General features: G+C 45.7%; 1 protein-coding gene and 1 non-coding gene across 2 annotated transcripts in view; both read left to right on the top strand.

Annotated features, from left to right (window-relative positions):
* Positions 1-728: 728 nt before the first annotated feature.
* PARM1 (prostate androgen-regulated mucin-like protein 1) overlaps positions 729-13,196 on the top strand; it is a 34,866-nt gene continuing 22,398 nt past the window's right edge. The window contains exon 1 of the mRNA XM_035101853.2: positions 729-1,054. Coding sequence (XP_034957744.2) covers positions 997-1,054 — 58 coding nt within the window. The 5' untranslated portion in view covers positions 729-996. The remainder of the gene's footprint in view (positions 1,055-13,196) is intronic.
* TRNAI-GAU (transfer RNA isoleucine (anticodon GAU)) lies at positions 6,664-6,738 on the top strand. The gene has a single exon. It is a non-coding gene; the product is annotated as a tRNA-Ile (tRNA).

Here is a 13,196-nt window from a genome sequence, read left to right as displayed (position 1 = left end):
AACCGCTAAGGACACTGTTCAAGAGTGACTATTGATTGGAGCACAGCGAGCCATCACAATAGATTCTTCCGGTCAACCCATAGAAATACATGGGAACAGGCGGAGGAGATGTAGCGTCAGATACCTGAAGAAGTGTGCATGCACACGAAAGCTCATACCAAAATAAAAACTTGGTTGGTCTTTAAGGTGCTACTGAATGATTTTTTATTTATTTTGATTCAATAACCTATTAGAATATAATAATACACAATAAAATATCAAAATATCATCAAATGAAAATTAAAGAGAAATCACCCTCAACCATTATACTAAATCATTACTAAATTATTATCAGCATAAATAACAACTGCAAATTCCTACATTGCAGGGGGGTTGGACTATGATCCCCTTCCAACTCTACATCTCTTGGATTCTATGATTCTATTGTTTGTAAGCTTCTTTGACATTTATTTGAATGAAAAGCGGCATAGAAAATCAATCAATCAATCCAGTGGGCAGGGCCCGGGGCATTGTGGGACAAAGAGAAGCCCGCTTGCGCTTGGGAAGATGGTTCTGCTCCTCTCGACGCCTGGCGTCTCCTTTCCCCTCTCCAGGTTCCCATGGGGCTTCCGACAGGCGAGCGCGGCGCTTAAGCCTTCGCGCAACGCCCAGCAGGGGCCGCCCTGAGGCCGAGCGAGGGCCGGCTGCAGCGGCGGCGGCGGCGAAAGGGGAGGCGAGAAGTCAGCGGACGAGTCCCGGGGAAGGGAGGAGGAGCAGGAGGAGAGGAGGCGTTGCACTGCAGCACCAGCAGCTCCGGACCAGAGAGGAAGGAAAGGAGAGAGAGGAAGACGCGCGCTCCTCAGAGCAGCCGGAGGAAGTGCCGCCGGCTCCGGATCGCAGCAGCTCCTCTGCCCGCCAAGGCGCGCGCGCTCCGTGCCCGGCTGTCTCCAAGCGGGGCGCCAAAGCTCCCCACCCTCCCGGCGCCGCGGTCCCCCCGTGCGCAACAGGGCGCGCGCCATGGCGCACCGGGGTGGCCGGGCGCTCGCCGCCTTCCTCCTCGCTGTCACGGCGGCAGGTAAGCATGGCGGGGGCTGGAAACGCAGCAGCGCGCTCCGAGCCTTCCCTCTCTTTTTCAAAAAATCAGGCTTGCCGTCCTTAACCCCGCTTTTCCTTAGGAGGGGGAGAGGCGCGCAGAAGGCGACGCGACTTGCTTTCTTGGGTAGGCAGGGAGCGTTGCGCTGTTGGGAGGCGTTGGTACCGGCTTGGAAGCGCACGAGGGGGGCGGCAGAGACCAGAAATAAACTCAGTGGAAGGAGCCGTCTGGAGGTCCCCGGGGGAAATGTGGGTTTCTTTACCAATGCGCGCACCTTTCCTTTCCCCCAAAGAGCGCGAGGACCAGATTTCCAAGCGCAACGTTTTTGGTTCGATCGGGCTGCAGTCACTAAGCACTTGCGCTTGAAAGTATGGGACACTGGAACCAGGTGGCGCTTACTTGCGAGTAAAGAGGGCCGGGGGATGCCAGTGAACAGGGCAATATTTAGAAGCCGATGGTTTGCATTCGAAGGAATGGTTTGGAGTGAATTTGCCCAGGCCCATCATCTCTCCGGGTTCCTCGAAGGAGGGTGCGTGCGTGTCCTCGTGGGCGGGGGTGGGGCACTTACTTTAAGTCAAATATTTGGCGGAGAAAGAGGAGAGGTGGTGTGGGAAACCGAAACGTAAGCGTTGCAAAGGTGGCTCTCTTGTTGGAGAGGCCGGCAGTGAGAGCAAGAATATGGAGCAAAGGGTATGTTCCCTGCCCAGAGTTTTACGCAGGAAATTGCAATGGACACTATGATTTATTTCGTCTCTGTTAGGTAGGTATAGGTAAGTTGGCTGCCCCCATGTCATGGAATAGCAACTAAGAAGCAAAGGGTTAAAAAAAAACTCCCTAATTTTCCCTTCCATGAAGTGTCAGAGTTGTATACCTATGAAAAGTTCAGCTGGGGGGGGGGGTGCAGTCATTAATAGCAGAGGGCTATTTCATAACTTTCGTAAAAGCCTACATCTAAAAAATGTGACTGCGTCCAACATATATTTGCAAATGCACCTATTGTTTTGGTGTGTTAGTGGAAAAGCCAGGATTGGCTGTGTGTCAAGTATTAATTGGGTGGCAAACTCTCACTTAGCTGCTGTTTATTCCATTTATACATGGATCGGTGCCACAGCCAGCTTATTTCCTTGTGTGGCTACAACGATACGTTTTCGATTTTGAAAATATCCTATCCTTCCTAAACCCAGATCAGTTTTCAAAATATTCATTAGGCTATTTTAAAATGTATACGTAAACATAGCAACATACCAAATGCCATATACTGTAACCATATAAATACCACACCATACCAAACCATAAAACTGTAAATAAATCCCTTTTAGAATCATGACATTTTAGAGTTTGGAAATTGAAGGGGGTTGGACTAGGTGACTACCATTCTGTAACTCCCTATTTAGTGTACTTCTGAGAAAACATGAGTAAATCCTAACATAAAATATTAGCATTGCACTGCATTATTTCCGTAATTGGTTGACAGTAGTAGTCACAACATCACCCAGAAATAGCAGGCAAACAACATTCAACTCTTCATCACGTAGGGTAGGCATAGTACAGCAGCACAAACAGAGCTGTGTAGACTGTATTCCATGAGCTAAAAAAATAAGTTTGTACCCAAGTTGTCCCGTTTCCCTTCAAGTTTCTTTGGTAATCCTTTTGTGTACACATGGGTTCCCCATTCCCTTTGGCACCGTGTCCCCGCCACCACTTTTTTTGTTTCGTAGAGATTTCATGCTGGGAAAGCTGAATTGTAACCTATGTTGTTGTTTAGTCGTGTCCGACTCTTCGTGACCCCGTAGACCAGAGCACGCCAGGCACTCCTGTCTTCCACTGCCTCCCGCAGTTTGGTCAAACTCATGTTCGTAGCTTTGAGAACACTGTCCAGCCATCTCATCCTCTGTCGTCCCCTTCTCCTAGTGCCCTCCATCTTTCCCAACATCAACCGTAACCTATAGGTAAAGGTAAAGGACCCCTGACAGTTAAGTCCAGTTGCAGATGACTCTGGGCAAGGGAGGCGGCGTTTGTCCACAGACAGTTTTTCCAGGTCATGTGGCCAGCATGACTAAGCCACTTCTGGAAAAACCAGAGCAGCGCACGGAAATGCTGTTTACCTTTCCGCCGGAGCGGTCTCTATTTATCTACTTGCATTTTTGACGTGCTTTCGAACTGCTAGGTTGGCAGGATCTGGGACCGAGCAACAGGAGCTCACCCCGTCACAGGGATTCGAACCACCGACCTTCTGATCAGCAAGCCCTAGGCTCAGTGGTTTAGCCCAAAGCGCCATGCTTAGTTGACTCAAAAGCTAGTTCCACTGAGTTCAGTGTAATGTATCCTCAGGTAAGTGTGTATAGGACTGCAGTCTTCACCCCACCTTTTAAAGCACACCTAACCCTTATGGAGCAGTGTGCTTGAAAGTACAGTGTGTGCAGGCAACACCTGCGGAAATCTCAGAAGTCCAAGGAGTTGCTGAAAAGGTTTCCCTGGTATTCGTGGGAGGCACTGCAGTGTTGTGGGGTTTAGTTGTTCATCCTTCATCAAGGTTTGCATGAGCCAAAAAAGTTATGAAAAAGAAGAAATGTTGAGGGGAAGCAGGAACAGATTTAGGCAAATTCATCCAATAGGATGAATCTATAGCTCTGATGGCGAACCTATGACACTGACACGCGGAGCCATTTCCAGTGACACGCGGCGATCTCCGGCCGGCAGCGGAAAGATCTCTCCTCTTCCAAGAGGGGAGACTTTGCAAACGGGATCCGCTTCAGCAGGGAGGCGTGTTTCGGCCCCCTGCTCCAGCCTAGCCCTGCTGCCGTGCCGAGCCTCTTGGCTGGCCAATAGGGCCGGCTTGGGGGGGGGGCGGGCGGGTTTGACAACTGTTTAGGCTGGCGCAGCAGCATTCAAACCCTCTGTGCTTCCTGCCAACATCCCAGGGAGGAACACCCCCTGCCTTCGGAGGGAATTTTTCTGCAGCCTCTGCTGAGCCTCATTGCCTTCCTCCTTCTCTCGTGGCTAAGTATTGGCTTGGTAGCCGTTGTGAGAGTAGCTCAGTCAGTGTGTGTATGGGGAGGTAATTATTTTTTTAAAAAAAAGTAATTTTTTTTAAAAAAAAAACAAGTTAAATAATTAGTTTTTGGTTTATTCAATACAGATATATTACAATTATACATTTTTGTTATTTAAACTCTAAATATCGTGAAATTATGGGTTTTTTTCTTGAAGTGACACACCACCCGAGTTATGCTCAGTTTTTTGGCGAATTTTGACACACCAAGCTGAAAAGGTTGCTCATCACTGATCTATAGGTTATGGGACGCAGGTGGCAGTGGGATGCAGGTGGCGCTGTGGTCTAAACCACTGAGCCTAGGGCTTGTGCCAGAAGCGGCTTTGTCATGCTGGCCACATGACCTGGAAGCTGTACGCCGGCTCCTTCAGCCAATAATGCGAGATGAGCGCGCAACCCCAGAGTCGGTCACGACTGGGCCTAATGGTCAGGGGTCCCTTTACCTTTACCTTTTTAAGCTGACTTCAAGTTCTCAGTACCATTTTATTGGGCTTTTCTGTACTTCTTTGAAGCATGCAATTTTAGAGGGAAGCAGGCTGGCTGCCACAGGCTGGGGTTCTTCCAAGTCACAGGAAAACTAAGAGAGGGCAAAATTTATTTGGTCTGAAGGTAAACAGCATTTCCGTGCACTGCTCTGGTTCGCCAGAAGCAGCTTAGTCATGCTGGCCACATGACTTGGAAGCTGTCTGCGGACAAACGCCCGCTCCTTCGGCCTATAGAGTGAGATGAGCGTGCAACCCCAGGGTCATCTGCGGCTGGACCTAACGGTCAGGGGTACCTTTACCTTTACAGTGGTACCTTGGTTATCAAACCTAATCCGTTCGAAAACCAAGTTGTGACTTCCGATTGACTGCAGAAGCTTCCTGCACTCAGTTGGACGTTGGCTTCCGAAATATGTTCGCAATCTGGAACACTCACTTCTGGGTTTGCAGCATTCGGGAGCCAGTTTGTTCAGGAGCCAAGCCATTCGACAACCAAGATGCCACTGTATTGGAGTAGTTCAGGCCAGCCAGCCCCAGAAATGGAGTTTGCTCCCAAGCAGTACTAAAAGAATGGTTCACTTTGTATTGGAAGTTTCGCACAGTTTATCAGGTCAGTTGCCGTCACCAAAGCAATTTGCTTTCAGGGTCCAAAAATAGTAAAATTCCATTGCTCACTGAAGGTGACTGCCACAGTACAAAGTACGCAACCAGGAGATGTTTTTTCCCCTTAAGAAACAGCAGATAGATATATTGGCCTACCTACAACATCCAGTAAATAATTGAAAGCAGCCAGTGTTACAGCAGAAGGTCAAAATGTTCAACATACGACTCGGAGAATTGCCATTACAGAGTAACTCAGTACAAGATTTTGTTCTTGAAGGGAGGTTGGGAGATGGATGAAGCCTTGGTGGCTGGTTGGCAGAACTGCCGCAGCGTCAGAGAGAGGCAAGGCCGGGATCTTTAACGGATGTGTAAAAGAAGGAATTTGGGCAACTCCTGCAGCCAAGCAGGTGCCAAATGTCTTGCTCTGCTTTCCTTTGAACCACAGCAGTAAGGACGAGAAGGGGTGGGTCTTGTCATCTGGGCAGCCCAGGACCTCCAGACACACTGCCCAGACTTGCGCCCCAGGGAGGTCGCTTCAGTGCTGCTTCACCCCCGGAGGCAGACTCCATTGTCTCCTGAGACAGACGGATGCCAGCAAATGGATTAATACTGGACCATCCCCACAATATTCCACTTCATTGGTTTTCCTGCTACGTTTCCCCAGGCTAACCATGTTCTTGTTGTCAAGAGGGCCATACTTGCACTGTAGAGTCTTCCTCACACTCTACAATTTAGCTAAACACAGTTAGTCGGAAGCAGCTCGCTCAAAACAAGTCGCTGGTCTTGTTTGGGGCTGCAAGCTCTCTTCAAGCTGTGCTTTTCGTTTTCCCAGTGTGCCCGCTTTCTTTCGACAGCAATGGCAGGCGGCGTCTCCCAATTCTGATGCTTGTTGTTCCGTGGTTTTGTGGTTGCCTGGAAACAGAAAGGCTTTTCTGCTTGTTGACATAATTTGTGATAATTTGCCCTTTCCTTTGTTCCTGCAGTATTTATTGTTGTACAAAACAACCTGGGGACCTGGGACTTTTAAGCGAGTCTTGGGACAAGCCCAGCTTGATGAAAGGTATCCAGCAGCTTCCACTGTCACAAAGTATTTTGCAAGCTCACTTGAACCTCGTGCTTTGCTTCGGAGCACAGTTCCTGACAGTACAACAGCCTGTATGGCCCTTTGTCAAATCTTCCTCTCAGTTAATCAACTGCTGTGAGTGGATCACTCTGTCCTTTAGGCTTTGTTGGAGATCCGGTTCCTTTTTTTTCTTGTTACCATGATGTGTGTATAGACACCTGCTGGTGAAGGACAGAACTGTAGGGTTGGAAGGGACCCCCCACCCCGGAGGGTCATCTAGTCCAGCCCCCTGCAATGCAGGAATCTCGACACGCAGTCCCCCATCCATTTGATAACTTTTCATGCACCTGACAAAGTGTGCAGTGAAATGGTTGCACCTTCAGCTATGTCAGCCTGGATAGCTCAGTTGGTTTGAGCATGGTGCTGATAATGCCAAGGTTGCAGGTTCGAATCCCTGCATGGGGCAACTGCATATTCCTGCAATGCAGGGGCTGGACTAGATGTTCCTCCGGGTCCCTCCCTACTTCAATTTTCTTATTGTTTTTGGTTTTCTAAATAATCAAGTTATTTTGCAAAGAGCCATCCCCTTGCAATCCAAAATAGCATTTTAATCTTTCTCCCCTAGACTTTTGAATAGTTAAAAAGAGGTAACTTGGATCCCTTTTGGGGGTTTAGCTTCAACTCAGTTACTTGTAAGATGCAGCAGCCGTTTGTTGCTCTCCACCCGAGTTTGTAGCCGCCTCTGCATACTGAATGACTTTTGGCACCATGCAATTCTTCCTTAGTTATCCTGTAACTTTCTAGGTCCAAAATTCACCAAGGAAATTGCAGGCCGCTTTAAGGACAGCTTAGCCTTTTGTGAATCTTGCTTGAGTGAAAAGGAATGAGAACTTTCCTCCTTGCCCCTAATTACCTGGGCGGTTGAGTCTATTGCAAGGGTCTCCAAACTAAGGCCCGGGGGCTGGATGCGGCCCAATCGCCTTCTAAATCCGGCCCGCGGACGGTCCGGAAATCAGCATGTTTTTACATGAGTAGAATGTGTCCTTTTATTTAAAATGCATCTCTGGGTTATTTGTGGGGCCTGCCTGGTGTTTTTACCTGAGTAGAATGTGTCCTTTTATTTAAAATGCATCTCTAGGTTATTTGTGGGGCACAGGAATTCGTTCATTTTTTTTTTTCAAAATATAGTCCGGCCCCCCACAACGTCTGAGGGACAGTGGACCGGCCCCCTGCTGAAAAAGTTTGCTGACCCCTGGTCTATTGGCTATAAGTCTTACCTTTTAGTGAGCGTTTATGAGATCAGCAGGGCAACCTACTGACCCAAGGCTTTGCGTATTTTCTCCTTTCACCATGATCTTAAGATTTTTTTATTTTTTTTACCTTAATTTTATGGAGGGCAAATAGATATTTCTTTCCTTCTTGATTTAGGAAGCCTGGCTCTGACTGCATCTAGTCAGTTGTGACTTGCCTGAAGTGGGAGAAATGAAACGTAGCAATGGTACCGTACCTCTTCGTTTCGTTTTTTCTTTTATTAAAAAACGCTTCATATATTGCACTTCAGTATCATCTTTCAGAGCAGATTTACAAACCTTTGGATAAACATAATAAATAAAAGCACAATCAGAAAACAACGCAAGCCTTTATCAAAGCCCAAGAGAATGAAAGGGTGTCTGGCTGGGACTCAGTCTCCCGGGGAGAGAGTTTAGAAGACAGGAGTGGAGTGCAGAATAGCTCAGCTGGCATTGCACATGACTGCTCCTAAGGAATGGGTGTATGCATGTGGTTTTTTAAAATTATATTTATAATTTCTCAGTTTCCTTTCTCAGTTTCCCTTAAAAAATATTTTGACAACAATACAAATCCAATATTGCAATAAACAAAAATATTTTGACTCCCCCCCTCCCCTTTTGCGGTTTTTTATTTTATTTTAATTTATAACACTGCATTTTCTTCATTACTCCAATTATTAACTACTCGTTGGTTTCCTTTTAAGTTTCATTTTAACTGTTTGGTTTAAGTTAATCCTGCTAATGAACTTTGGTGCGTACAATGGCATTTCAAATAATCTACAATTTCGCCTCAGTCTCTGATAAAAGTTTCTCTCCTCTGGCTTCCTTATTGCTCCTGTTAAGTTTAATCTGCCACTCATCTTTGGTTGGTCCAGAATCTTCTTTCCATCTGTGCAGGTGTGATCCTTCTGACCCCTGTAGCGCTGTGGAACAATGGGCCTTCCCTCCTTCCATTTCTGACCGATGACTTCCAGGTTCAGTTAAAAAAAAATCATCACATTTCCTCAAAGATAGCCTGTTCCACCCCCTGCACAACTATGTTGCAATGTGTGTGTGTGTGTGTGTGTGTGTGTGTGTGTGTGTGTATATATGTGTGTATATATATATATATATATATATATATTATAAAAATTAACATACATATAAACCAATAAACATATAAACATGTTATATACAGTGGTACCTCTACTTACGAATTTGATGCGTTCCGAACGCACATTCGTAAGTCGAAAAAAATTGTAAGTCGAATGCCATAGGAATGCATTGGGAGAAAAAATTCGTAAGTCGAAGCAACCCTATCTAAAAATTCGTAAGTAGAAAAAATCCTATCTAAACCGCATCCAAGATGGCGGACGGAGCTCCATTCATAAGTAGAAACATTCATAAGTAGAGTTATTCGTAAGTAGAGGTACAACTGTATATAGAGAGAGAGTTAGTGACTGGAATCCCAAGTCTACCCAAGATTATATCCCTCTATATTGAGGTGAGATGGGTAGCAATTCCTCAGGGGGGTGTTTTTTTGGGGGAGGGGTCACCTGCCATCACCTCTTGACATCTTTTCAGCCCCTTGGCAGAATATGTTTTAATTTTACAGGTGTTTCAGCGTTACTGTACAAGTTTCCTGCCTTGCCAGTGGTTCCCAACCTTTCTTTGGAAAACCCCACCTAAGCATCTCTAAAATCTTGATGCCCCCGCCCCCTGGTGACATATAATTCTGGTTATTCAAAAAGTGAACTCCTATTCACGTGCAGGAAGCCTAAAAGGCCATTCACTGTTAATAACTCATTCTCGAATTGCCCCGCTTAAAAATCAGATTGCCCCCCCTTTGGGGGCCTGTGCCCCACGTTGGGAACCACGGGACTAGGCGACCCAACTCTATAATTCTGTGAGCCAGTTCTGTGATCCCATGGTGCAACGTTTCTCATCTGTGGTAGAATTTGCAATGGGTGCTTGTAGCCTGTTGTCAGTTTCACTGTTGTGTTTGGTTGTCTGTTGACACACTCCTGTTGTCGCTGGGCTTTGGCGCGGCTTCTGTAGACTTCCGCCTTGATGCTAGAGGGAGAGGCATAAAAATTATTAAACAGGTAACCTGACTCCTATGGGCCCAAAGCAAAACACTATATTCGTGGTGTTGGCCTTCTCACCTGTCACTGCTGCACACAGAGACGTATTCCTCTATACACAGAGAAAAATGGTTCCCTGCTATATATGCACACTCTTAGCCACTCAGCCACCATAGCCGTCCGTCCCCCCCGCTAGTTTTACATAGGGACAGCTGTTTCCTGCAGAAACCGTGCATGTGTTCACATGCCCTGTACATAAATGAGATACCAGCATCGTCTAGAATGAACTCTCATCACTGAGCAATACAGTGGTTGTGGTTGTGGTTGTTGTTGTTGTTTAGTCGTGTCCGACTCTTCATGACCCCATGGACCAGAGCACGCCAGCCACTCCTGTCTTCCACTGCCTCCCGCAGTTTGGTCAAACTCATGTTCGTAGCTTCGAGAACACTGTCCAACCATCTCGTCCTCTGTCGTCCCCTTCTCCTTGTGCCCTCAATCTTTCCCAACATCAGGGTCTTTTCCAGGGAGTCTTCTCTTCTCATGAGGTGGCCAAAGTATTGGAACCTCAGCTTCAGGATCTGTCCTTCCAGTGAGCACTCAGGGCTGATTTCCTTCAGAATGGATAGGTTTGATCTTCTTGCAGTCCATGGGACTCTCAAGAGTCTCCTCCAGCACCATATTTCAAAAGCATCAATTCTTCAGCGATCAGCCTTCTTTATGGTCCAGCTCTCAATTCCATACATCACTACTGGGAAAACCATAGCTTTAACTATATGGACCTTTGTCGGCAAGGTGATGTCTCTGCTTTTTAAGATGCTGTCTAGGTTTGTCATTGCTTTTCTCCCGAGAAGCAGGCGTCTTTTAATTTCGTGACTGCTGTCACCATCTGCAGTGATCAAGGAGCCCAAGAAAGTAAAATCTCTCACTGCCTCCATTATTTCCCCTTCTATTTGCCAGGAGGTTTAAGAACAGCTCTGTTTACGAACGATTCAGTTTACGAACTCCGCAAAACTGGAAGTGGTGTCCCGGTTTGCGAACTTTACCTCGGTCTAAGAACGGAAGCCGAACGGTGGAAGGGCACCGGTGGTGGGAGGCCTCATTAGGGAAAGGGCGCCTCGGTTTAAGAACGGACTTCCGGAACAGATTAAGTTTGTAAACCGAGGTACCACTGTAATTAATAATTCTGGATCTATTCTGGTTCCCACTAGAAAAAAAAGTGTGGCGCTTTGCTTTGACCCCTGTAAGAAATCCATTGCTATTTTTTTAAAAAAAACCTTAGATGACTAGTTGTGGGTCCACCCCCCCCCTTTGTGGATAATGGTTCTTCAAATCCCTGTGGACTGCAACTGAGATTTAACTGTTAAGGCATTTTCTTTTCCTCATGCTTGTTAAACGCAAGACAAGCGTGCCTTAAGAAACAAACACTCCATTTTGAAAAGCAGGGTGGCGAAGAATAATTTAGAAGGATTTGATGCTATGGAACTGTTGTCTTAATGAGATCAAAGCTCATGCTGAGATGAAAAGCTACAAAATGAGCCAGTTGCCTCATTATGAGTTTGAATTCCGAACTAGTGCCCTGTTGCTGCTTTAATGTACAGGCGGGTGACAGCAAACTAGACAATTTCAGGAATCGGAAGCCTGGCTGCTGGGACCTGAGGGCACTGTGGTGACATGAAAAGAATAATCATTCAATAATAAGTTCAACATTTAGCAGCGTGGCTTTTGAGCCCACTCGAGGACCCAAAACGTTTGCTTTTACAGTTCTTTTTGGAGTTCCCCGCTATACAGCTGGTTTCTTGAGTTCTTGGGGTCAATCAATCAATATACTTTATTCGACCGATAGTCAGAAGGAAAAAAGATTTCTCAATACAAATATAAAAATATAAAACTGAAGGCATCAGAGGGATACATAAATGGGGTATGACCGCGCTACTAAACCTCCTACAGGTAACCCACATCAAGACATTCGATTATACGTTTCCGACACTTGAGCGCCAGGAAGAAGAATTTAGCCACTGAGAAGGTTATTTTCCCAGTGGGCTTGTTTAGCAAATATGCTGCCTGCCGTTCTCTTAGTTGGGAACTAAACTGAGATAAATATGGGGCTATAAGATACTGCCTTAAATCATTATAAAAGGGACAACTCAGTAAAATGTGTTCTGTGGATTCTACCTCACCCAAGGCACAATGGCACATTCTCTGACCGTATGGGACTCTTCCAAATCTTCGCCTCAAAACCGCCGAATCAAGGACATTCAGTCTAGCCGCAGCAAGTAATCTGCGGTATTCCACATAGTGGATATCCGCCAGGTAACGGGCTGGTGCAGTCCAATACACCTGCTCCGAGTTCTTGGGGTCAGTAGAGGTGCAATTCCGTCTCCTTTGTTTGGCAACAGTTGGGAAGCAATCCCTTTAAAGCCACTTTGGACAGAATGGGAACTGTGTGGAAGGACGATACTGTCTCTCAGGTCAGTACTTCCCTCAGACTGAAACAGGGCTCCACAATCTTTTCAGGCCCTGTCAGGGGAAGCACATTCTGGAAATACAGTGGTACCTCTACTTACGGATTTAATGTGTTCCGAACGCAAAAACTGCAAGTCGAATCCCATAGGAATGCAATATAAGGAACTGTCACGGTCACCAAAAAAATGTACCCATTTCACAGAAGAAGGATAGGCAGTGCTCAAACTGGCAAAACACACACAATGCCCCAAACCACCAAAACAAAGGGAAATACAAACAGGCAACACCCCATCACCATATGGAGGGGGGGGGGGCTCAGCACCAAAATAATATTAAACAAATAATAAGGAAAGCAATATACACCATTCCCCCAAAAAACAAAACACACACACACACAGAGGACACCCCCCCCCCAAAAAAAACCACAACAGGGATTCCAGCAGAGAATGAAAAGAAAGAAGGTTGGTTGCACTTCTATTTCCAGTCAGTCCAACCACTGTCCTCAAAAATTTAAATGCCAGCCACCAAGGACAACGGGTGCTTCAGGCAACCTATTCATTTGAGCATACACCCTGATTTATTGGCACAAAGCAGGGTGGATTTGATTTAAATCAAACCGATTTAAATCATGATTTAAATCACTAGTCAGTAAGGCTTGATTTAAATCATAGTTTTCTACATAAAGACTAATTCTTGCTGGTATAACTTTAATATGCAAGTAGATGAAGATTTTTAGAATAGCAACTTTTCATATTAGTTTTTTTATCCCCAGTTTAATAGGTTAATAATTCATATTTGGACAACTTTACTGTTGTACTTAGGAAGGAGAAAAATAATCATTACCTTAATAATAACAATTTAAATAGATTTATTCAACTGAAACAATAACATTACAGCATATGTTATTTGCTTAAACAAACATCCATGTTTGTTAACTAATTTGGCTAAACAAAAACAATATATGAAAAACTTAAATACTGTCCACTCCAAACAATCAGAAAATATTGTTTCTATTCTATTCACTGAACTTCTTGAAACTTAGCACTGAAGGGGTTGTTTCTGTATTCATAGGTTTGTAGAACAATAGGATTAAGGTCTTTTTCTCAACT

This window comes from Zootoca vivipara, chromosome 13, assembly GCF_963506605.1.
Source record: "Zootoca vivipara chromosome 13, rZooViv1.1, whole genome shotgun sequence".
Lineage (NCBI taxonomy): Eukaryota > Metazoa > Chordata > Lepidosauria > Squamata > Lacertidae > Zootoca > Zootoca vivipara.
This window is presented reverse-complemented; position numbering and strand designations above follow the sequence as displayed.